Genomic DNA, 26,796 nt, shown 5'->3' with positions numbered 1-26,796 from the left:
CCACTTGTACTAGATTTTGCTTATATTATTCGCAATAGGTTCCATTCAAAGGAGGCAGGGCACTATTTGTACTGAATGGGTAGACAGGAAGCCCCACCCCACCATTATTCAGCAAGGCCCCAATGGAGATTTGTTTCATACCCTCAACATGTACCGGTACTACGCGGCTGTGCAGGAAGGATATGCCAAGCTCTTGTTGCCTAGTTCTCGATTGAGGAGTATCGGTGTCAGTGCAACCAAGAATATCCACTGATCCTGGGTCTCGAGAAAATGGGTTTTCGTCCCATGCAACCGTTCATTAGGCACCAGAGCGCCAAGCTCGAAGATTATATAGGGAGGACCTCGTACCAGCCTAATATTTGGTGTTGCACAACCCTTTCTGTGCAAGTGGGCAGCCCATACCAATATTTGAGAGCCAGCATCGGGGCCGGGAACGAGCTAGGTGTTCCAGCAGCCAGATTCCGTTGCAAAGGGGTTTATTGAGAAAACAAAGTTACTCTATCATTACCACATATAGTGATTTTCCACCAAAATCCGTCAATCAACGTTGTCAAATTAACGGGTCCTCGAGGGTCACGGAGGCACGTATACATGTAGTACTATAGTACATACTGTCTACTTTATATAATTGATCGATTGATGCATGTGCATATATGTAACTGAGATGTACTTCGGGGGGGTAATGAGAAGACATCCTTCGCGCAGCCTCCACAGCGAGGTGTCTTCTCACTCACCCTTGCACAAGCACATATACCTACATGTAGTTCCCCAGATTTCCCCAATAGCGACGTGGACGACCCAGCAGATATAGAATGGCTCTTATTACTTTACTTTAGACTGAGACTCATTCACAGGCTGCTCGCTTTCCAAACACACATAGACAAGTACATACGTACATGTAGATACATGTAGCTACAGTACCAAAAATAGGTGTGCACTCGCTTCGGTATTCCCGTTAATGGGCTAGTAATGCAGCAAGAATACGGTGTTGATAGGTATTCTTTTTGAAATACCGATTTAATTCCGTATTATGCTCTAAATTCCGCAGTCCTGTGGTAATGGTTTCACCTCGTTTTTTCATACTGTACCTGCATGTATGTACCATTATCAGATTTCAATCATATAAGTAGGTCCTTATCAGATCAAGAAACATGGCAGCTGGTTACAAGGGTACACGTATATCTAAATGTAGTTAGAACACGTAGGTTGTTTCGGAGATTACGCAGAATATGTGGTAGGAAAGTGTGGAGATATACATCGCCCTCTAGCTAGCTGCAGCTGCGGTAGCAGTAAGCGCTTGGATTAGTGATTTAGAACCACGGAATATCGTTGTTTCAAACTTCCTGGCATTCGTAAAGTTCAATCCTCTGTTACCTGCTTAATGCACATACATGAGTACAGCATACAAATATCACATTATTCCAGGTGAAGTCACTTGTAACCGCTTTGACCTCCTAATAGGGTAATAGCTCAATCATTATAAGCTCTAGATCTCCCTCCCTAACCTCTTCCCTTGTATGTATCCTGCAATGACATGCATACAATGTACATTAATAATCAAATCCTATCGTTCATCTCATCGATATCAAGTACGTAAAGGTATCTCGGTGGTGCTGTCAAACGTGACTACATGTACTAACCAGGTCATGTATTGGACTACATATACAATACGGGAAACCCGGGTGTGATTAGAGCCGTACAAGTTTTTCAGGTTTAAAAGTGACGTAGTAAAACCATATTAACAAAGACACCGACTTTTCAAAGAAACGTATTTCTATAGAAGCACTTTTTTTAACATACAGTAGAGAACTGGTGTTCTTCAAAAAGGGTCATTTTGGTCACAAGCTGTTTTTTTAGAAAAAAGCGGGGTTTTAGAAAACGCCATACCAGTATACCTTTAATATACCATTAAAATACCAAAATATTCAAAAGCATAGTAGGGGTCTGGAAACTAGCAGGTCTCCGATATACAATTGAAAACTAATACAAGTAGTAGGTGTTCTGAAGATTCCTCTTGTACATATGTATGTTGAGAATTACAATTTGGCAATTCCATCGATGGCATGACATGATGAAATCAAAGCGAGGGAGGTTGAGGGATGAGTCTACATGTATGTATATAGATACGAGGGTTGTAGGTACGCGTACATTCATGTGTAGGTCTGGCCTAGTACCATACCCTGATACTAGCGCGGTCACAGAACTCAATTGTGTGACCAGCTAGCTAGCAGTATTGGTACGGCCTTTTTGAGCATACCGTTCTTTTGGGATAGCTTATTTGCATGAAATAACCTTTGTTTGCAATTATAGTATTCATATGAATACTGAATTAACCCGAGCCGAATGAGCAAGCTTAATGCTCATAAAAGCCGCATCACTACAAGACTACTACTGCTCTAATCACACCCCATTTTCCGCCATTGTATGTATATATACCAACTAGCTGAAGGTAACCATATAGTGCATTAGTTCTTAGTTGTGTATTCGTTTGGTCTGATTTCATCAACTACCGCACTCAGATGGCCCTTACGCTGGCATTAGGATAGTGGTCTTATACACGCAAGCCTCATATGAAATCTACGGTACATAAGATGTACATGTATGTATGTATGTACAAATACATGTAAGTACAGGTTGTAGAATACTGTGGCTTAATAAATCCCGCGCACACACAAGATCAATCCTTGCAGCATTTACATCTAGCTCCAGCCCTAATAATGCTATCTTTAGATTCTCTACACCCGGATGCAGTGATACGCTACTGCAAAATGATTGTCAATGAACGAGATGCGAATGATTCTGACTAGTGCCTACAAGTATCTATATGGTATCATTCCAACATCAATGGTCGATGTACGTGTCTCGCATCATAATTTATAATATATTAAATTTGAATGTTATATATATATGTGCATAAATTTAAACCCCCAAAGCTTTCGATCGAGCTCCAGAGTGCCCAGGTGACTGCACATGTACGGGCGGGGTTTAGTACTTGAAAGAAACTGTGGGGTGTTCCTCAGCCACTCAGGCCAATATTGGAATCCACGGTGATAGATTAATGTAAATCCCTCACGCATCCTTAACCACCACTAAGCGTTGCTATCTATATTTTAGACATTATGAGGCCATAATGTATGCACTGCTGATATGTTCTATGTTCTCTCCCAGCGACAAACACGCCCCATTCGGGAACGGTCGTGGATAGGGCATCCTATTCACGAATGAGGTATCAATTTAGCACCCCATTTGGGAACACACTGTTATATCGGAAAGGTGTTCCAATTGCAAGCTATATTAATTATGAGCTTTAGGCACTATATACAGCCACTCTGCAAAAGTATTCGTGATTCCGATTTCGGAGTGAGACATTTCTTCATATGTAACCTTGGCGGACCATCAAAACCCCCCAATAGAAGACTTTCCTAGTGACAATGGCGCCCGAAATCAATGTTGAAGGTGATTAATGACCTACTTTCTTTTATATACAGTCACGAACTATATTAGCTATTTTTCGTTGTTTTGAATCTCAACATTAATAACATCAACTCCACGGGTGCGCCACATTGCGCACTGACATTAAAACTAAATCACGAAGACTTTTGCAGAGTGGCTGTACCTTCAACTAATTAATGTCCTCTGGGAGACTTTATAATAGAGTCTTTGCGCAAACAGAGCCAGTTATGTTTCCGGTAACCTGATTGGTACTGATCCTACCATCAGCCAACCAGATAATATAAATTTAAAGCTGGAATCTTTTGCGCAAAGGCTCAATTATATGAGCGACTACATGTAGTGACGAGAGCTTGGAGGTAGTTATTCTGCTACAGGTCATTAAATAATAGAAGATTGTCCACCAACTACGTTCACTGACTGCCAACTATGTTCAATGACTGCCAGCTATGTTCAATAACTAACAGCTACATGTAGGCTCAAGAACTAGATCAATTATATAGAAAAACTGGGGTATTCTTGTATAGGAAGCCCCATTTTTAAACGCTCCGGTATACTATTGCGTTCCTGAATAGGGTGCGTTCGTCGCTGGGAGAGAACATCAATGCTGTCAAAATAAACACTTGTTCCATCTTATGGCTTCCACAAAGGGACCAAACCAGGTCGTTGCTATTCAGATCACGCATGGGGTTATAAAGCCCCTAAGGCCGATACTGTAAGGCAATGTACGTTAATTCAAATAGACTGTCGACCGCTAATGTCGCTATCTGAACAGATATCCAAGAAATGGCTGGACGTGGAGTAGCTGTTCTTGAAGCCCTTGGATATAGAGTCAGAACTAACCGTTCTCTTCATGGGGTGCGAGTGACTCCTCGTAGAATGATCAATGCCGTCATATTTTGGAACTTTGTTTCGACCTTCTCTTCCAGCATTTTTTGCTTTAGTATATCTTTCTGCAAGCCCTTAGAATTGTATTTACAGGGGAGTGACCTTTATCGCAACGGCACCTTGACTTCAAATAACCTTTAAGAACCCGATATTATAACCGAAAGTCGGATTAATAGGTGTTCTAGTATACCGATAAGAAGTGTGCATGGTAGCCCCCACTGATAAACAATTCCAGCAGCGGAGGGTGGATGTATGAAATCAGTCAGTCAGACTCTATAGTACACGGCTCTCCCCAGAGTAATATAATTGCAATTAGATATACCCCATATTCATCGGCCATAGAGGCAAGTTCTAGGGTCCTTGTAAGTCGAGTCACTACTATTTATAGTACCAACCCCTCATTCTAACAACTATCACCATCTCGCCCTACGAGATATCTCCAAATATCTTGTGGTGAGTCCTCAGACGAGCAAAATGAAGAACCCTTCGATAAAAAGTTCAAGGCGACGAAGTAGTTGAGGAAGTTTGCAATGGGGACGACGAGAACGACTAAGACGACGAAGGCGGTGACATAGAGAGTGATGAGGGTAGCGAATATCGCGATTGCAATGTATTTTTCGAAGGTCAACTAATGGAAGTGTTGAAAACAACAGCGAAGGCCATACTGTCCGTGGGGTAAAGATGACGGAGAAAGCCCAGATAGTATAGTGTATGGGTCAATCGAGGATTGGAGTGGAGATGAACTGGAGGATTGGGTTGAATTTGATCCTCCAATGATGCAGATGAACGTCCCTGAGAGCCCCCCATAAAATTTCTTACACCTGAGGCTCGAGCCGACCGCCTAGATGGTGAAGATTTTTATCAACCTTTTGGTTTCCCTCAACAGATTGTTAACGTATTCAACCCCCACATATTTGTTTGTTTGTTTCTTATTGCTTCCTTTTTCCATTGGGGATAGCAATATATGGTTTCCATAATGGTGTTTCAGTTAATCGGGATCTCTGCTCCTGCGATTTGCAACTGAGTGACACCGCCGATCCGACATAACAATCCATAACCCATAGATCATCTCTAGACTAGACTCACCCAGTACAACATGACGGTGATAGTGATAATAAGTCGATTCGTTATTCGTACAGGAAACGCTGGAATAAGGTTATGTGCCTTGCTGGCATCGGCGCTGAATCTCAAGGACTCTAGTATGTACTCTATAGCTCTAGATGTTGAAATCACCAAGCCTAACTTGTCAAAATAGTCCCTGCATATCAATACATGTACCTTTCACCACTCACATACCCGTTTGTGCCGCTGGCCGGGGGACTGGTGGAATTTCGATTTAACCAATGACTATCCGGATCCAGATGATTAGGGGTTCCGAGCGACTCGGGGTGTGTGGTAGAAGCGCCCATGAATCTTAGGTTTGTTCATAGATTCGGTATGTTTTTCTCCTTGTTCTCGTGAGCTTTCTTTATCTTTCCAACGATACTAAGGTCTAATATTAGTTATATCAAATACAATAAATGGTATACCTTCTCTGCCTGCAGTACCTATTGTATCGAGTCGGATGTGCTCGTACCATACATGTATGGTGCGATAAGTCGTAAACCCACGCCGGCAGGAGTAAGGTGGGCGAAGTACTAACACACCAACCACAACTGAAGGTTTAGTTCTGATGAAATTGTAGATGCTCCTCTCCGACTCTGGCCGTCGAAACAAAAATCATTTTAGCTTTGATGCTTGGCCCTTTTTGCGGTGTGGGCATACCATACATGTAGAGTACAAATTTCATCCTTCGGGGCGGGGAGTGTTGTTTATCAGTCTTTTCGCCACATCTAATCTATGACGAAATAATGAGTCTAGCAACAGCGGAATTTGTTTAATCCGAGGACTATTTACGCTAGCTAGCCTTTTTGGGACGCTTTTAAGACTACGATTATGACGAGGTCATTGGTAAGCACATGCGAAGATAATTGCGCAGCGCATATCGTGGTCGACTCTTGTACCCCCAACTCAATGAAACTCGCTCCTTTACAAGCACTCCAGGGTATTTCTTATTATCTACATGTAATCATCTCTCATTAACGAATTAAACACACGGATATTACGTCTCCTTGTTCCTGAGCATCAATACTTACGGGTGTTCTGATTTTAGGGCCCGTTTGGTTGCAACGATTATTGGGCTCAATCTATGGATTGAGCCCAATCCATGGAATAAATATTTGAAGTGTTTGCCAACAACAGCTGTTACCATCTGAAACCGAGCGAAACCACAGAAAGGCCGTAATCTGAACAGCACCTCCAGAGGTAAAGTTCGGATAGTTTCGCATGAATTAAGAAACACCACACCCAAAGCCACCACCACAACAATTTCTAAAATCTCAATTCTTACATGGCTATGATCTTTCCTATCACTAGATGTCATATCTCATGAAAAAATAGAAATTGGAGTGATACTGATAGAGTTATAAAGTTGATTATAATGAGGATTAATGGAGAGGAAAATAGTGCCCAACCAAACACCACCAGTTTTACTTGCAACCCATGGAATGGCAATAATTCGGTTTATTTTTTTTGTGATCCATGGATTGACTTTCGTTGCAACCAAACAGGCCCTTAATATCCCCACAGAGAGAGGATTCTGACGGAATATCGAACTCCTCCGTTACATACCTCGCGCTCAGGATAGGTTTAACTACATGTATGGCTACGATAAGGGTTATTCCCCCTGCGGCGATTTTCCCTGAGAACAATTATTCAACTTCTCGGGGAATCTTCTGACCGAGAATCAATACTATGACCTTACAAAGCATTAAAGACGTCGACATCCTCCCAGCTTCAGAGTGGGAAACGAACTCGAGCACAGCCAAAATTAAACACATCCTGCGAGTTAGTCTCGGCGTCCAAATAAACGGATCCTCTTGATCGGCGGTCTTCAAGTAACATTTACCTATGTGCTTAATGATTGTGCCTAGGATCGAAAGCTCTAGTGCTCCCGATATAAGCTTCCCATCAAATATTCTAGTATTGGTACTGGGGTTGTGGTACGTACCCTTAGATGCATGACTACATACATGTAGTGTGAGCTATCATAGTTTTTGAGATTAGTATTTTTAAAGGCTCTACTAGCTTGATTAGTTCGAGGGGCATTAATTAATCTAGCGAGTATCTATGAGTGTTATGATACATTTGATAAGAATTACATATTACCTCCCAGCCACATATATAAACCATTGTTTATGTCTCTACATGTACTTATATACATGTACTTATATATGTAATGCATCTATATTGACATGCCGCACGCAGTCTTGAAAGGACTCCTGAGCTATAAGCAGAGATAGAGCTCCATCACTGTATCAGGTCCCATATAAAGTATTTTCTGGTTCAATGGAGACTTTGAGGCGAGCACTCTGGCGACCTTAGAAGCAGAGAATCCTAGGAAGTGATAACGTTTTTAACCTAGCACCGTGTCAGCCAAATTTGCTTTTAAATAAATCTGGCTATAATTATATACTGAGGGCCGTTTGAGAGCGGCCTAAAACAGAGTTGTGGAGGGTCAACTTTCCAAATGCAATTAATACAACCAGTACTGGCTGTAAATCACTCCCAAACGGCACACCCCGTTTTATTCCCTACTAACGGGCTGGGGGTTAGGCAATATTTGCTACAACGGTCGACTCCCAAACAAGCCCTGGGCCTTTCGGCCTCCAAAGAATACTGTTACATGTATCTAAAGTATGTACATGTATTCGCCTTAATAGACCCTTCCATGCGCACACTTGATACCTGTGCTCATATGTACTGTGTTTATGAGCATACTGTGGCATAATAACTAAGCTCAAATAGATACGTCACCACCCCTTTCATTGCCATTATGACTGAGAGGTCCTTTCTCGAGGTGTTGACCTCCACCCTTTCAATTTCTCCTATTCTCATACTAAAATTGCCCTTCATGGACCGCTTCAAGTCTATCTCAAAATCCGGTTGGCACCCTAATTCATCTTCCGAGCCTTCCTATGCCGGTGCCGCAGAATCAAAATCTTCCACATCCAGTAGTGGAGGCGTCACTTCGCGATTAACAAAGAATTTTAAAGGACTTGATCAAGTGGTATATACACGTCTTTTCATTCTAGACCTATCGAATTCAATCTAATTGACAAGGCGGGATGGGTGGGTAAAGGTGGATCAGAGAACGACAGCACAGTCAATGTACGACCAGTCTCTACACTTCGTGATCCCGCAAGTTTTGGACCTCCACCGAAAAGGGTCACAAACATGCCAATTACAAGCCATAGGGAGGATTACCAGTTGAATGGTGAAGCTTCTTCACCGGGAAAACGACCTCCGCCTGTTCCGCCTCGACTGCCGCCACGAGATGAATCTGTACTACCGCAACCACGGGACGTAACAGACATGAGAACCGGTAGCATAAGCACATCTGCAGTGGAACGGCTTAGTAAGGCTGGGATTTCGGTACCTGGATTTAACATGGCCTCGGATTCATCATTGGCCAAGAAACCGCCTCTTCCAAGCGTACCAAGACCTTCTGCGAGCACAGGTCTACTAAGAGGAGCCCCTCAAAGCGTACCTACCGAAGGAACAACTTTTGCGGAGAAGCGGGCGGCCGTGACTACAGCCAGTGCATTCTACAAAAACCCAGCTTCGGTTTCATTAACAGATGCCAGTGCTGCTTTGAGGACTGGGAGAAATTTCCAGCAACGGCACGGGGATCAAGTCGCATCAGGGTACAAAAAAGCACAAGATATGGGATTAGACAAGAAAATACAGGGGTACGGAGAGCTTTATGCTTCAAGGACTGAGATTGAGAGTGGAAGTTCAGCAGTGCCGAGGAATTCCATTCCCTTTTTTCCGCCGGCTTTGCCCGCCAAAAAACAACCTTCCCCTGAGCTTCCTTCTCGATCTCCAGTTATACAGGACGTCGTTCAGGATCTTTCTGGACTCGGAAAGAAAAGACCTCCGCCGCCTCCCCCGCCCAAAAAAAAGCCAGCACCCCCGCTACCAATCAAACGAGCATCCACTGACTCGCTTCCTCACAATGTCACGGCACCACCTCCCATAATCCCACGCGCAACCCGGCCATCTCACTTAATATCATGCTCTGTGCTCCAAAATAACGGTCTCCCAACTCAAGTATTCCCTGAATTGCCAAGAGACCTCGATCTTTGCCTCGAAAAAGCATGGTTTTCAAAAACTCCAATTGAGCTTCCGCCAACTATAAAGAGCATAGACGAAAAAATGTATTCATATTCTTGTTCCTGGGAACGCAGCCCTTCAGGGAGAACTAAGCATACTGCTATATTGGTTATACGATGGACACTCAATCTTTCTACTACCAAAATCAAAGTCACTTGGGATGCCTCCGCACCAAGTGTTACTGCTAAAGCAGAACAAAGACATTTCTCTCCTCCGTCCTCTCCTCCGCCGCCGAAAGAATGGGGAACCCGGATCATTGGATGGGTCAGATCCAGAATTGGTCAGCAGGTAGGTAATGGTGAATGTTGGACACTCGCTGCCGATTGTTTTGATAGTCTTCGATCGGAGGACGAAGTTGCTGGAGAGCAGAAAATAATGTCTGCACAAGGAACAAGTTTTGGTATCTGCATATTTTCCCATTATCCTTCTCTGCAAAACCAGCCTTCGGTATTGCCTGGTACAAGCCTGCAGCCAGGTGATGTTTTACAATTCCGTTCTGCTAGATGGATTCGGAAAGATTTTACTGGAAGGACTATTTTCGAAATGCGAGCAGGAGCGCCGGAAGACGCAAATGGGTGCAAGAATCATACTGCTGTTGTTGAGACTGTACAGTATGATCCTCAGGGTGGAATCAAAGTTGGTGTTTTGCAACAGAATTCAAATGGCGTGAAAACAGTTGTAAGAGGAGAATATATGTTGGGTACTGACATGGTCGAGGGAGGCGTTAGAGTATTTAGAGCTGTGGCGGATGAGTGGGCAAAGTTCGAAGCTGTCTGGTGAGGTAACTGCCGATTTCTCTAGATTATTGCATGGCAAGAAAAGAAAAGGAGGGAAAGGAAAGATGCCCCGCTATTCTAGCAATGACCTGATACAATGAGGCTTTTTTATCCTATTGCATGGAAGATTAATCCCAGAACTTTTTATGCCGTGAAACCAACAGACAAGGAAACACACGGGAGGATTATTTGTGAAGTCATGTGCCTGTTTGTATTTTCGTTTGTGGGGTTCTGGACGACACTTTCCAATGGTTGGGTTTGATGGTCAAGTAACGAACGGCACAAAATAAACCATTAAAAAAAGATCCGAGTACATACCATACACGCACAAGCCTTACCTAGCTAGCCATGAATTTGAGTTTATCAAGACAATCGCGTACTCTATATCTAGTAATGAATTGTTCAGACACCTGTATTATAATCGTTTAATATACAGTTCTTATCACTTTAATAACTACATACATAGATGTATGCAAATCATGGATAGAGAAAGCTCATTGGGGGCTTGCAGAGGGGTGGGTGTTCAAGTCATATCACATTAAATGTAGTAACCCCTGTTACACTTATCTGGGACAGACGATATAAACCCTGCGGATGTTTCTTGTGCGAATATTTCAAATTCAATAGGTACCCAAGAAAGATTATTCAACTTTCGCAGAAGAAGATCCCCTTCGGTTATTCACTTCTGTTTCAAGGTACATACACAGTTTGAATTCTTTTGTAAATATAGGTACTGCATTAATATTTAGTTCAGCCGTAACATTGTTGCGCGATGACGTTCCTCAGTGTATGTACATACATGTTTGGTGTAATAGGTGGATCTTGATTCTTGCCACGTACCGCAACGTCCTCATCTCATCTACGATTAACTCAGTAGTTGGAGGTATCTGATATCTAACGTTTCTTCCTACCCCCTGGACTCATTTCATCTGAAACAATTCTTGGTTTTACAGGGCTGAGCTTCATGTACAGCGGTATGTACATCCACCTGTAACATCGTACATAATTCATCACTCGCTTTTGGTAACACATGGAGTTTTTTACAAGGAGGATGAAAAGCACAATGGAGTTAACCCAAAGCAAAGAAAGAAGCTCATTCTACTCTCATGATTGGCTCAAGTAATGCTAGGTCTTGAATATACCACCACGTATTTAAGCCCCGTGCCCAGCGATCAGCCCTTCATGATCAATGCGAATTCGTGACTCGGGTTTATTGTCTTGGGTTCTGATATATCCAGGTCAAAATCGGTAGTTGTTTGAAGATAAGTACCGTATTTTTGCTTTTCTTCACCTAGAAATGGTACATATCATATCCATGCCCATACCAGCATTAGCTATCTGCAAGCTTCCTGGAAAACATTCTGTAGAGTATGTAACTTACCAGGTCTTTGCTCCCAATTTCTCCTCACTCACGCACCATGCAGGTTATATGAGATATTCCCTCATTTTTGGAGGTGCGAAAACGAGATAGAAAATCTTGGACTCCTCCTGCACTCAACCTTCCTTATACGGTCCTCTCTACCATTCTAGTTCAACAGGGCCGGTAGGGTTGATAACTGTTAACATGCACATATGTAGACTTAGCGTTGTGGCGTCGCTAAAATTTCCGGTATGGTGCTGTATGTACATGTACTTACCAATAATATGCATGAATATCAGCAGCAAGGGACAGGGTCGTGTTGTCCACGATTCATTCTGAGCCATAGCCTCGTATCTGATGGGTAGCTGCTTGTCGTCTCATTCAAAAGTGAGGGTTTTCCCCTCTCTACAATGACTGTTAATAATGTGCTAGTCAACACACAACACACACAGACACAGGCACACACACCTTTCGTGTTTCCATCTATCCTATTTGCTTTCGCACAGCCGAATTTGCCGATAACCACCTGATAGTCACCCACCCCACCCATCGCACATACAAACGACCGTGCCCGCTACAATATCAAATAATCGGCTACTTGATCATAAGCCAACTGATATGACCGTTTTAATGGGATCTGAATGGCCCATACCCCGGCTCGGTGTATGACGAATGTGTTTGTTCCAACGTTTTGACCTCCCTTCACAGGCTAGCCCATCGGGTGGTGGTGGCAACATCCGTATGTGGAATATAAATAAGGACGATTCCCTCCGCATAAAATGACGACGTGGAGGTGATATTCAACGACACAGTCAGCCAACACCCTGCGGTAACAACTGAACGACGAAGGATATAGGATCGAGAACGGCCAGGAAAAGACATTGATGGGTGATGTTTTGACTTGGTAGTGGGTGGTTGGGTTATAGGTGGCGGGATTATTGGACATGAGAGTGATGTCTGATACATCCTCCCAGAAAAGAAGGAATAGCAAAAGCGTCCATATATTTCCCTTGAGGATTGGAGGGATTGAGTCTTTAGGAAGGCCCTTCCTGATATAGTTTGGGACTATGCGAATGGCTGGTGGGAGACCTCGGGCGAATTCCTTCCGATATATTACATCTATTCCCCGGTCTATAGGCGTTCCGCATTTCGCTTTCCGGCTACATCAAGATAGTTTAGGGAATTCTAGAGCAAGCCATTGGCCGAGGAGGCTTTCGAAGCGTCAATGCCACCGATTTTCGGATGCCGAAATCTTTTTTTGTGGACTTGGCGGGAAACTCGGGAAACTCGTGAAACTAAGGCCGTAGGGATAAAAACACCGGATTTAGTGCTTCTACGCATATCTAATAGCCACGTTAATAACGCCAAATTCTAGGGGCGATATTTGTTTCTACCTAGCAATATACAATTCTCCTCCTCAGACGCAGCTTGCATAGCCATTAGAGATTATACCCGATACACCCTCGGCGTTTTTGTGGCGGTGGTGGCGGTCGCCTGCAACTGCGCGATGGCGAGCCATTACTCAAGCTGAAAGCCGTGGCGGAAATCTTCGCGATTTGTATATCGATCCATCCGAGCGTCGTATCTTTCATGGCGTTGTTTTGCGGTGGAAGGATCGGGAAACATTCTTGGACTGGGAGAGCCGTTTCTAAATCAAGGGTATATATATATCTGCCACACAACACAACACTTTCGATTTTTTTCTTTTTTTCCCGTTCCGTCCATTCGCATAGCGGGGTAATTTTCCACCACACAGGGAAATTTTTTATTGAATTACTAACATCCGGCGGGATAATATGCTTTAATATGCTGCGAGCCCTCGCCTACTACTTACTCACAGTAACCGGAAAGACAGAAAGATATGAAATAAGAAAGGCAGGAGAGAGACTCATCAAGTTCAACCTATAAGACGAAAACAGATGGAGAGAAATGGAGACCGATGCCGTTACGCCAACGGAAAGAAACGCAGGGCACCCACCCACAACAGAAGGGCAGAAAACAAAGGAGAAATTGGTGATGGATTGAAAGATAATAGAAGTATCGGCTTTTCATCATGGCGAATCGCTCTCAAAGCCCCAGTGCATCGAATTTATCAAAATCATCCTGAAGTTTGTCTTCACGTGCCGATCCGATAGGTCTTTGGTGCTCTGGGGACCAAGGTTGCTCTGCTTGAATAAATCTTTCAAGGCGGGGTGTAAGCGGTTGGAAAATCGGCCTGTACGCTTGACTTCGAGCACGAGATACTGGCGAGGGTTGAGGCGATGATCCAGGAGAGCCATCGACTGGCATGGTGCTAACGGGGACCGTGGTGGGAGGATGCTGGTTTTCTCCCCCATCCATAGGCCAGGCCTCAGCGATGATATTGTTTCTGCTGGCGGCACCACTGTCAGACCTCATGATCATGAGAACAGTCTAGAGAATCCTCTACATACCGAACGCCCTCTGATAGTTCCCCATGATTAAGGCCGAGAGTCCTAGTAGGCACCTGGATTTCTGTTGGCCCCAACGATTGAACAGTCGATACATCATCGTCCATCGACTCGTTTACTACAGGGACAATGGGGGCATAAGTCCACTGGGGGTGTAATGGTGGGCTCGCTGTGGTGGAATGTGTTTCACCGATAGTCGACGCAATATTCGTTGGTTGGTGATGGGGCTGATTGCGTGAAGGCAGTGAATTTCCATCTACTATTGCCCTCTGAGGGTCCTCTGGGTTCGTTGGACTAATGATCATTAACTGCTCCTCGGCTTGCGAAACTGATGATGGGCGATCGATGTGGTCCCCGATATCCTCGGCAGTGGATCTGGAAGATGCTAAGCTGGAAGCTGGAGCAGAAAATCGGGTTGTGGTTTCCGTCACCAGTTGCATTACCTGGAAGGCAATTATGTCATATGGCAGAATGGAGGTAAGTGTATGAAATTTGGCCATATTCTTAAGCCTTTTTATGCTGAGGGTAGTGAAGTCCGTCTTGTTCATCCTATCACTCTCTTTGGATCCAGTGATATCCTTCAGTGTTCCTACACCGGGAACTCTGGACACCCTCGACTCCGAGCCTTCAGTATTTGACAGAAGAGTCCGGGCAGAACTGGCACAGTAGAGTAGGAGGGAAACTAAATGAATGACACGCTTTTGTGCAAGCTCAGCCGATTTGTCGAATTTCGCCGTCTCTTGTTGGCGAACGGACCCAAGAGCCCTTAATAGAAGCGTCACTGTTAACCGTGTAAACAGAGAAAACATTCTTTTCTTCGCCTAATACACATTAGCCATAGATTCCTCGATACTTCCTTGAACTTACTCACCCAGTATGTCAGATATATATAAGAGACAGTCTTATCAACTCGGATTGCAAACAGCCGGTACCCAAATTGCAGAGCTGGTCCCACCATGAAAGATCCAGCTTGATAGAGGAAAGGGGAAGGAAAAGAGTGTTTGTTGGTCATGTCCACAAGATACCTGAGAGAGAGTACTACGACCATCCCCGACAGAAATATGGCAAAAATCATCAATGGATGACCCTTAGTCACCATCCTGCTATTGCAATTTTCTTCAATCAGTCGATGATATTGTCCAACTTGTCAGGATGACTCACTCTACTGAACCTCGTCTTTTGGGCAAAGACGTAGATAGCACTGTCTCCGAGAACGAACTCAGAACTGGAATGATCTCAATAGCCAAGAGGAATGTTATATGGTCAGTAGTTGTGTTGATCGAAGGACGGATTGATCAGTTAGTCGTGGTGTATGATGGTGGTGGATGAATAGGCTGTGGTGAAGGGTACTCGGTTCTATGTCAAGAAAAGTGCAGACGGGGCTCTTTAATTTAAACCTTCAAATGATGGTTGAGGCTTTGTGGGAGTTTCGATGAGGAGGAAGGGCGGATTATTAGAAACCCCGAAGCCATTTGCCAGAAGATGTGGCGTAGCATTTTCTTTCCTTTTATTTTTTCTTTCCGTTCTGATTTTTGCTTGTGACATATGTAGAGACCAGTCTAGTATCTTAGGTTCTTACTGGGATACATACGACCTGGTAAGGATATAGCTGTTGATTCCGAGGACGGCTCCAGCTGTATGGTATCAGTCGGTGGGATCGTGTGAATTGTTCAACCTTTGTCATGGAGATCTACAATCAATTCCAGAATTTAAGCTCAGGGGCTGTTGTACGTTGGGGGTGTTCATTCTTTATTTTTGACGCCTTGTTTCAATATCCCGGCTCTCTCGGAAGTTTTCTGCTTTCCGTAGTTGCGTGGTCTAAACAAGTTATGCTAACTATCGATTGAAAAGGCAGGAATTTTTCTTTTCACACCCCCGGACGAAACCATTTGTTCAGGTATACTGTGCTCTCAAAGGGCAGCAGCGGGCTAACAAAACTGCCCATGGACAAGCAAAACCTTCAAGCGTGCGGAAGTGGCTTCACCTCCAGAAATGCACTGCAATGGCGTAAAGGCGTTTGGACCCAGAATCGGGAGAAACTACATGTAGTGACAGCAATCAACGGCGCATCAAAACAACGCCGACGGTCGCAGCAGCCCCCCCTCCCCCCAGGGGGGCTGACCCAACGAAAGCAAAGGTAAAAACAAAAAGAACAAGCCCGACCAACCTTGTAGCCTGTTCTGAAGGGGATACCCCAGTACTCTGTTGCAGTGTTACGTTGATCGATAGGCACCTGGCTTGAAGAATAGTTACTCTTGAGTGTTACGATCTCACTCGATCGGACCTTCGAGTAACTCCCTATGCCGATTCCAGTAGGCCTATTCTCACTCTTGCTAAACATGCTCCGAGAAACGCTAGAAAATAGGACTGGAAGGGCCCTGTGATTTGATTGAGACCACAGGCTTTGGAGTCCTCATGTGAAAATAATTGCTGGCAAAACCCGGCCTACACTTTCTGTCCTTAGCATCGGCTGGGGGAACTAGATGTATGTAGAGTAGCGTTGTTTCCAAGCTGGGATTCCAACGGCGGGCCGCACCTTCTAGAAACCACCATCCCGGTGACAGGTATTGAGATACTAATTGAGATGCAGTTATAATGAACGCGCCAGTGAAGTTTGGTCTCTACTTTCTTGTACACTCACATCTTTTAGCTACGTTTATTGGTCTACAAATTTCTGGTGTTAACCAAAAAGATGTACTCCAGCTTTTTCAATTACCCTAGGGGGGTTCGAGAGGGGAAGAGGGGGGGCTTCATTACGCATCCAGTCAGCCCTCAAGGCGCTTGCTCTTTCAGTGAGAGCGCGTAACTCAAACGGTACCATTACCAGTGATAGTATATTTATGGCATCACCGCTCTTCTAGGGTGGGGAGACTACAAAAAAACTGGCTCAATGCATAGTTTATTCGCTTTTACACCATTGATTGCGAAGGCGGTGCACCTGACACCACCAAGTCGGCATTTCTTTTCAAAGGAGTACTAAAAAAAAAAAGCCTTATAATTATGAGACGAAGTTGAACAGCTAGCTTTGCCTCGCATGGACTGACAAAGCTGGGGAAGATGGTGTGGAAGGCATAGAACGATCGGGAAGGATGGAGGATGGAGGATGGGGAAGAGGGGAAGGGATGAGGTGGGGGGAATTGTGGGATGAGAGCTAGAGTTGAAGAGCCTCAAAACGATACAAAACACACTCTTTTGTAGCTTGGATTAACTTTCTCTGCACCTGTGATAGGTACATAAGCTAGATCTAATTTGTTGCTCCCCTATACTCAGAAGCTCTAGATCATTTATACGACCTGTTACAACCCCCCCCCCCCCCCCCCCGGTGATGATGATGTTATTGTTGATTGTCTACTCGATCGCGCAAGTAGATGTGTATGTACGGAATTAAATCGAAGCCTTCACAGCTTCTCAGAAGGTTGCGGAGCCGCATAATTCTCCCGCCCCTCACTAGCTCCACCTGATCTGGTCATAATACCTTCCATTTGTATACCAGCGTCAACTTAGGCCACGTAAACTAAGGCTCATAGGCTCATACATCTCTCCGTACCTACATGTAGTCCCTTCCCTAATTTCCTTTCACCTTCGGCCATGATCAGTGTTGCTCCACGACAACGCTTGTAGGCTGGCCGGTCAACCATGCGCCAATATTTCCCGGAACGCATACATTACTAAATCTTTATCGTTAGAATTTCAAGTAACGGATAAGGTTCAAGCTCTCTGAGTCTACTTGCGAGTCTAGAGCTTGAAACTGGCACGATCATGAGTGCATGCATGATAACTACATCGTGCTTTACGCATAATATATCACTCGAGCCGGAGATGGCGAATCATTCAATCAAACCGACAACCCGTAGGGATGGTTCCAGGGATAGTCATGGGCCAAAAGCTCATATACGATGGTATAATCCAACCAAAAGTGAATAACCCATATGATCGTCAGAGGAAGCTGGGTCAATTGCAGACAGACACCAACAGGCTGGCCAGGGTAGCGTAGACGGCTGAGAAATACATGTACCTACCACTCGCTGCTCCATCACTAGCGTCCGTCATATCTGATGATGGAAAATCCTATCACAACACACACACCAACAATGCACAAAGGTAGCATACAGGCCAACTTTGATTTGAACATATGGCCCCAATTCAAAGGTATTAAAGGTATACAAGGCACTAGCACAGAACACGTCTTGTCGCTTGTCAGAAGTTGTGGGTGCGTTTTGCACACGGGAGGACATTACGAAATTATATTTTGACAAGAGTAATGACAATCCAATACCTTGTATGGCTGTAGTATGCACCGCCAGGTAATAGTAATTGTCTCCGGGGAGTAGGGATAGGTTATCACTGTCTTCCGCATATATTTCTACTAGTTAAGAATTATTCGAATTTCACATCCTTCCCCTCATCATATATTATACTATTGTATGTACACTTCATTTGTTCAAGCGGGCAAATCCGGGATTCAAAGATTCAAGCCTAGGCGCCAGCCCGCTTTCTTAACAAATAAAACTTAGCACGTACCCTCAAACTCGGGGAAGATAAAACGTACCGGACAATGGATGTCTTGTCTACTTTTTGCAGGGATTAACGCCTAGAACATTTATCGATTCAGGAAAAGGATACCTGTATTGACCGGGACTAGTACCAGCTATTTGTCTGCTCCAAGTACTTTAGAACCAATATTAATTACCCAGGTGACTATGGGACTAGTAAATATGATCCCAATTGCAAGCATGAATCTATTTTTTCTGTTTGAATAGATTCGATTTCAATTAACTAGTAACTCTTGCCCCTCCTCATCGCCGCCACTGGGTCCTCCTGAGGCCGGATTGCACCCGTCAAGCAACTATCTATGCGCTATGTCTAGCTACCGCAGTACCTTAGTGCTCACGTCAGATGCATGCATATGATGGACGAGCGGTGGTTAAACTGAGCAGCGGGACACTCGAGCAGCAGGACGTTGAGGCGATCTTTGCATGAACCTTGCCTCTAAAATACTATCTAAACGGAACAAGACCCAATTGCAAGAAGATGTAGTTAAAGGTAGGATGCACCTCAATCTACCGCAAGCAATGAGCCAGGTTCTAGTCCAGGACTCTCCACAACTTCCAACCGGCCCAGACATGGGATATGTACAGGAAAACACGCCCCTTAGGCCTGTGCAGGTTTAATTGTGTGAGTTGGTGTGCTTATGGGGTGGGTGATCAGAGAGAGCTAGAGGTATCCCGAGGCCGCTAGGAGAGATACAAATCAAGACATGTAGGCACTCGTAGTTTCCTGGCGTTTTTGGACTGGGCCACTATTGCACACACCCAAAATCAGGGTCTTGGCGTATTTTTGTGTGGTATGCAATATCAGTCGCGTTCAAAAACGTCAGGAAGTTACGAGTAGAGTGAAGAGAGCGCTAGCTGCCCGCGGCGCACACTGCAAACCAGGATTCATTTTGGGTGCCAAACAAGCAGAGAAACCCTGTCTAACTCACCATACTTTAATTGTGTAGGGATGCCCTTCGAATTCTACGATTTGGAGATTGTCAGGGCCCGAGACAGCACGGCGATGGACATGATCGGGATAGTGGTTGTCTACTACTATTATTTGGGCTACTTGAGCAATCATAGTGGCCCACACGTCCGTTCAGTTTCAATATTTTTCCAATGGTAAATACATGCACCACTAGCTGTAACTGTATACATATAGTTGAACGTAACACACTAAAGCCAACTTTTGTCTCGATTTCAAAAGTTCGGTGGCGATAGGCCACAGATCCACTACGTGACCAGCAGGTGTGTGTAGAATAAGAATAAGTACGCTTGTACTATACGTACAGTACATGTATCCATATCTTTACAGAGTTGGTGTGCCGTTGCGTCTTGATCTCGAGCAGGGTACATACGTATGTGTGAAAACACAAATAATTGACAGGGGATTCAGGCATGCCGTACAGGAGGGAATGTTGAACCAACGATCTCCCCACAAAAAAAGCAAAAATCGAGACACTTTTACTTTTTTGTGCTCCTTCTGACACTGAGAATATTTTCTAGTCTTCTTCTGTACCTACATACATGGATCATAAAAAATAAAAGATCGAACGTCGTCGCACGCCATATATTATAATTACCGTGACCTTTTTGGGTGACGAGTACAAACCTGAAAACGACCCCCGACGACCTCTGATTCGCGGCTGGCGAAAAGCTACACCAAATTGAGCCCCTGCTTGCAGCTTGCATTTTCAGGTTCTTATTGCCCGCCCCGAGTACCTATAGTTTTCGCATCCGCGCTTTTCACATGTGTACATTAGTTAAATCCAGTAGACTCCTAGATGGACAGAGTACTTGATCAATTGAGGGAAGAAATTTGCGTATAATGATGTCGGATTTGTAGGTCAAGGTGGTTACGTGTGTATATAGAATACATCGATTACATGGTAGTAAGTACATATACATACATGTACAGTATCAGAAATGGGGGTAAAACTGATACCGCATCAGTACGGCATTGTGAGAATATACCGCTTTATCTCCATATTTTAACAAAGCAAACGGTAGTATTACCGTAGTGGTACGGTATTGCCAAAGACTGCGGTAGTCATTTTATCCATGTTTCTGTCACTGTATATACACCTATAGCTATCTCTTTGCAACTACCGTGACTTTAATCCTTGCTTGCTCAGCTTCGTTTTCTCTAGCCCCGAGTTCTTTCCCTTCCCCACGTACTCCAACTCCGCCAACTCCGCCAACAGCCCTGCTGCAGCTACTACTCAACTCTATTTTACCCAAAGTGCAGTACTCTAAAGCGTAGGCCAGCCGTATGTGTATGAGGGAATCCTTGAGTATATCTCCTTCGGAGTCATACATACACATGTAGCCAATCCTTTTTTTTCCCTTTACTTTACATACATTGGATCGGCTTATCTTCCAATCGCTTATATATATATAATTATGGGGCAGTCACGACCGGCCCCAGAGTCGAGTGTTTCCGGCTGTTGGACCGAAAGGGAAATTATATAATACACACATATGTATATATATAAACCACTGAGTGGGGGTCCGCGTGCGCCGCTGGCCGTTTGGGGTGAAGAGGAATGAAGGTCGAGGGAGATGTCTGGTCGGTGGTCCTGGGTCGGGAGAGGTGGACCGGGGGTTGGGAAAGGCGATAATGGAAGCCTCCAACCACAGGACTACATGTCATGCCTTTTCAACCCGTCTTTTTCAGTTTCTGTGTCGTACCCGTGATAGCTGCCTACCTACTACTACACTCTCGGGCCTCGATGTCGTTTTATTAACTACATGTACCAGGTAGTTAGGTTGAGGGCACATATAGAGCCGGTACTGCTGTTAGTGATTATTTATATATGCATTGCAGATATATTGATGGCATCTATCACGCACCCCTGCCCTACCTCTTCCTACATGACCATCAACCTGGTTTTCCTCCAAGCGCAATACCCCCCTTCCATTCTCCCTTCTAGCCCCCTTCCCTTCCGTCCCCGCCCATCATCCAATCCCAAGGCTGCCTATGTGTGCTAGTTGGCCTCTCCCCTCACCCAATTTGATCATCCCCGTTACTAGGTAGGGGTTCTCCGTAAATTGAGCTGAAAGCATGGGACGTTTGCTAGGAAGAACGCCTCGACGTTCCAGAAGAGTTCCTTCCCCCTCCATCGGATCGGCGGTATCTGAATTAGTTAATGAAACCCCCACATGTTCGTCTGCGCTTAGAACCAAGAGGGCGCGCGAAAGAGGAGCAGAGGGATGGGATGGGATGGATCTGGGCACATCGGTTGCGTGCCTATCGCTTACCAGCGGTAACGACTACCTTGCGCCTCTGGAGTACTCTCTGCCTTCCGTGCTGAATACTCGTAGCTTCATGACGTTTCCGAACACGACTAATATTGCATACCATACAAAAAAGCACCAAATCCACCTTTTTGTATGTCATGCAATATTGGTCGTGTTCGGAAACGCTATGAAGCTACGAGTAGAGTAGGTACATGTACCTACATGTAGCATAGAGTACTCTTCCTTTCCTTGAGTACCTACCCTGTAGGTATAGTTCCGTGTATGTACATATAATTGCGCGGTCGATCTACTGCACGCAAGAGTACATGTAGCGAGTACCGGAACACCTTCAGAGTAGATAGAGTAAGTAGAGTGTTCCACTGGTACAGTACTCTAGACTAAACAGACACATACATGTATGTACTCTAGCCAATCTACGGGTTCTTGTGCGATCTACATACTCGACTCGGGGCAGGCAATAAGAACCTGAAAATGCAAGCTGCAAGCAGGGCTCAATTTGGTGTAGCTTTTCGCCAGCCGCGAATCAGAGGCCGTTACCATCAAAAGTCATTTTCAGGTTCTTCTTACCTGCCCCGAGTACTAGCCAGAACATGTATCCAGCCAGTGCTCAAGTACATGTACCCTTTGTCGAACTGAGACAAGATCTAACCGCAGCGGGTAGCTACCTACTACATGTAAGTACCGGCCTACCTACATGCCATCTACTCACAGCTGTTTTGCAAACCACCAGCGCTGGCGAACCTCTTACGCTCTTGATTATTATTATCCCCTGAAATTAAAGGGATTTGACGCAATTAAACCGCAAGGGAATACCGTATCGGCACTGATTCGGAGTGCCAACTCCTCACCATGGCATGGCCAATAGGCGTCACGTCGATCCCTGACGTATTATTCCATCGCAAGATATCAGATGTTCCCAGCCTCACGCACGGCATATTAGCACGAAATTATCAATCGATCCCTCCGCCGCCCCCAAACCTACCAACATGCGAAATGGATGATCTCCGGCCAACCGAATTGATACCCCGATGCCCGTCGAGCAGGGCTCTATGTCAATGCCCGGCGCCCGCTAACATATATGACTCCATCTCCTCTATATAGGTACATGATGTATGACAGGCGCCGCGCCCGGATGGACGTGCGTATGTTTGTATATATCCCCTTCGAGTTACTGGCACCACGCACTTACGGGCCCCATGGTACATGGTGTAGAACAAGAACATGAAACCAAAGTGCAGCCTTTCTCTCTCTTTCTCTAGAGACCGGGTACATTATGGAAATGGTCTTCCGAGAGCTAGAGATTCTCTCGCCTGATCGCGCTTGAAAGAAGAAAAAAAATGGGGGGAAAAGGAAAGAAAAGAGGTTTTGTTTTTAAACCTGGGGGAGGGGTTTTGTACACATGGTGTAATGCACCTGGCGATCAAAAAGCACAGCTCACACGCGCGCGCCCACATCTTAACCGGCTTGTAGGACAATGCTTTGAAAGGAGGTCCGAGTGGGCTTTTCCTCTTTCTTTTTAAGCCCCGTACGGACGATCCCGTTGAAATCCGCCGGGGGAAGAAAAAACTTTTTCTATCATACATATATATGTAGTAAGTGCACTTATGATTACTACCTTGTGGATCCCCCCTCCTCCATCCCCCATATCACCATATTTATCCCTAACGCAACGCTATTCGGTCTAGAGTACCGCAGTATTTGGGAAAATTCGTCGCGCTGCAGCAGGGGTATAAGCCAACCAGAGGCAGTATTTGGACGTCAATATGCAAGATTTGGTAGAGAAGACCCCTGCTGCAGCGCGACGAATTTTCCCAAATACTGCGGTACTATTTTCAAGAGCGGTGAGACATAGTTACTACCCTTGGTTGATGATCAGTGATCATGCCACTACATTATTGTACAGACGAATTCGCGAGCGAGAAAAAGTAAAACTGGAATAAACCAAAAGAAATCACCCCTCCCCCGTTTTCCACGTGCGCAAGCTTCCGATATTGTGAAACATGTTTATGTTTTCCCAGTGTGTGTGTGGGTGTGTGTCTTATTTCTCGCACAGAGATTGCCGAGAGAGCAGCACTTTAGATGAATTGTTTGGAAGAAGGGAAAGGTTGCATATGTAAATGATTGGGTTGTACAGATAGTGTGGCTGTATACATGTAGTTTGGCTATGGGAAGTGCGCAGGTGTACTATGTAGGTTTTTCTACTGGGTGAGAGAGAGTGAGATGGGAAGGTGTGAGGAGGGTTGAACGGATCTGGGGCAAGGCGGACGAGTTGGCGGATGGTCGGGTGGTGGAATGAGTAAAACCAGAGTGGCCTGGTACGTCTGGGGTAAGTGATCGGAAGAGTGGAGAGAAATGGGGGGTTTCGTCTGCATCATGATCGATCACTCGGATTGGTGCCCTAGACCGGACGCCAATCTTTACATTCTCCGGTTTTTCGAAGAGAAAAATATTGCGAGTGAAATCGCAATGAACTGCTCCAACTTTATATGGTACTTGATAATAATTATAAGTATCACCACGTACATACGCAATCAATTAAAGCCCACCGCAAGATGTTCTTAATGACTGGGCGGATATAGACCGTGGCCTTCGAATTCATTCTACATTACTATGATTACTCGTCTCCTTCTCTATACATGTATATATGGTTACATATGTACTCATGTTATTCCTCTCACCTTTGAATTCATGAATCCCTCTTCGAATAGCCCAATCAGGGTGGAATCCCTTACTTCAATATATTCCGTTACAAACAAAACAAGCCAGAAATTCTCAACATCCTCCCTTCCCACATACGCCCGTCACCCACATCTCTCCCTATTAGGCGTTAAACATAGAATAGATTGTTATAAATGTGCATCTACACCGGCAAAAATCTTGACCTAAGCCTATCGGGTCAAACCGAACCAACCAATCAGGATCGAGTCGACAAACCGAGCTATCCCCTCACCCTTTCCCTCAAGACCTAGGTCTATACTACCAATATAAAATTCCTCTTAATGACTGGTCAAATGTGCTCAACCAAGTAGTCACATGGTAACGAGTGATACCTTGTGACGCCATACTAAGCAGAGGAGGGCCGGGGATAGTTAATAAATGATTGTTTATGCGCAACTATTCGGAAAGTTCCTTTGCAATTTGGGATATATACATACATGTATATATATGTGGGTGAGACGAAAGTGGGGGTGATATATGGTGGCGATGTATGTACTATTCAACATGCGAGTAAGCCCCCTTGCGAAATCAAAACGTCTGCACATATGATTTAGTGGGCTGGATTTGATTCTAGAATATTCGATCAGGCCCTGCCGTTACATATACCCTAATCCTAGCCTCTACTTATGAAAGAGATCAGTTCCTAGCTAGCGTGGTGACTTTAAGGCCACATGCGTTTAATAGATCTGGCTATGTAAATCTCGCGCCATACATCTGTTTTTATTTGTCCCAAAACATGCGGCGTCTTGGATAAAGGATCGGATATATGTACATGGGCCGGTTCGATCGAGGAATGCAAGCCCTTACGGCTCGTCCCGAGTTGCTCTTCTCACTAGTGGTGGTGGGTTTTACCTGATCCGGGAATCCGGAGCACTAATCTCCTCACACTTATCCTCACGCACCTTGCCGTTCACCATCTTCAACTTCCTACTATCTCCTCTTCCTTAATCCCCCCCTCCCCCCGACTCCAGAATTTCAAACCATTTCCGATATATGTCGAGGGAGCTACCCAGAGGTACGGCCTTATAGCATCTTCATTTTTCGTCGTCATTAATCCTTCTCTTTCCAGCTTGTGGGTAGACACCAGAATCAACGAGTAGAGTGAGTTTTCCGCAACAAAAGCCTTTAGCCAAGTATGGTCAAATGTTTCTGTAAGTACTTAATGGTCTTGCCTAAAAAAATCATCTAAAAATGTCGTTAGACTGCAGGCACTTTCCACCTCAGCCCCCTTTATTTTTCTTCTCTGGAAAATAATGTTGGCTGTGTGTAGAGCCAAAGTCGGACCTCCAAGCGACATCAATCCGGATCATGAGATTTCGCTCGTGTTTTTTTTTTTTTTTTTTTGCGTTGCCTGCAATACAGCTACAGGCATCGATCGATATCGATAAGAAAAGAGCTAACGAGATATTGTCGGTGATGACGTTGTAGAGCGCGGATAACGATAAGAGTAGTATTCTTATCTACCGATGTCTATGCGTTCTTTTTGCTCGCGGTCGGCTCCTCGTGGGTGCGTGCGCAGATCCGCAAAGACGATTCCAGGGATAAACGATTCGACTTGGAAGACCAGAAAGAAGAAATGTCCCTACGAGTTACACAGAGACTTGCTTTTTTATTAGTAGCAAAAGGTTCATGCTGCACCGGCAATGTAGGTGATGGAGTTGGGGCCTTGGGATCGTGGAGAAGAAGGATGAGGGTGAGGATGACAAGAACTGAGGAAGATACAGCAAAGGAGGAGGGAGGTTAGATGCACTTTCGGTTTCTGTCGGGGGAAGTTGGAATGTGTCGAGTATGTAAGCCAGATCTTCTCGGTTATCTGAACGAACCATCGTAGGCCCCCGAGAACTCTCTCTTCTCGGAGCATGCAACCTTACTCTACTTTAGGGATTTCTACCTTCCCCTCCCCTCCCCTCGGCTCGGTCTGCTCGGGTAGAGGGCACGTTAATAACAAAGCATTGGCAACCAGACCGTTGAAGTGCCCCTCTCAGATCCACCCCCTGCACATTCCCAACAATTTATTGCTGTGTTACCGGCTGCTACTGGAACAACGTTTTTCCGTGCAGCGACGACGGCGCCAAAAAAAAAAAAGTTGAAGATCGATACCCCGTACCTCAGGTCCCTGTTCTTGTTTTCAAAAGAGTATCGTTTCGGTTTAAACCTGTCTGCTG

The 26,796-nt window shown here is 44.9% G+C and overlaps 4 protein-coding genes across 4 annotated transcripts; 3 read left to right on the top strand and 1 right to left on the bottom strand.

Annotated features, from left to right (window-relative positions):
• Positions 1–8,290: 8,290 nt before the first annotated feature.
• Positions 8,291–10,332, top strand: H6S33_011944 (uncharacterized protein; the record flags this gene model as incomplete). The annotated part of the gene is made up of 4 exons (XM_044843301.1): positions 8,291–8,446; positions 8,500–9,596; positions 9,746–9,840; positions 9,941–10,332. 4 exons carry the CDS (start codon positions 8,291–8,293, stop codon positions 10,330–10,332), a joined length of 1,740 nt encoding a protein of 579 aa, XP_044695612.1.
• A 3,423-nt stretch (positions 10,333–13,755) lies between these two features.
• Positions 13,756–15,075, bottom strand: H6S33_011943 (uncharacterized protein; the record flags this gene model as incomplete). The annotated part of the gene is made up of 3 exons (XM_044843300.1): positions 13,756–14,056; positions 14,121–14,938; positions 14,989–15,075. 3 exons carry the CDS (start codon positions 15,073–15,075, stop codon positions 13,756–13,758), a joined length of 1,206 nt encoding a protein of 401 aa, XP_044695611.1.
• Positions 15,076–19,093: 4,018 nt separating this feature from the next.
• On the top strand, positions 19,094–19,288 carry H6S33_011942 (uncharacterized protein; the record flags this gene model as incomplete). Its single annotated transcript, XM_044843299.1, has 1 exon — positions 19,094–19,288. One exon carries the CDS (start codon positions 19,094–19,096, stop codon positions 19,286–19,288), a length of 195 nt encoding a protein of 64 aa, XP_044695610.1.
• Positions 19,289–25,774: 6,486 nt separating this feature from the next.
• On the top strand, positions 25,775–26,561 carry H6S33_011941 (uncharacterized protein; the record flags this gene model as incomplete). The annotated part of the gene is made up of 4 exons (XM_044843298.1): positions 25,775–25,782; positions 26,060–26,370; positions 26,431–26,458; positions 26,513–26,561. The coding sequence occupies 4 exons, from the start codon at positions 25,775–25,777 to the stop codon at positions 26,559–26,561; spliced, it is 396 nt and encodes a 131-aa protein (XP_044695609.1).
• Positions 26,562–26,796: the final 235 nt, after the last annotated feature.

Source organism: Morchella sextelata, assembly GCF_020137385.1.
Source record: "Morchella sextelata strain SCLS chromosome Unknown scls_7, whole genome shotgun sequence".
Taxonomy (NCBI): domain Eukaryota; kingdom Fungi; phylum Ascomycota; class Pezizomycetes; order Pezizales; family Morchellaceae; genus Morchella; species Morchella sextelata.
The sequence above is the reverse complement of the archived record's forward strand: the minus strand, read 5'-3'. Positions and strand labels throughout refer to the sequence as shown.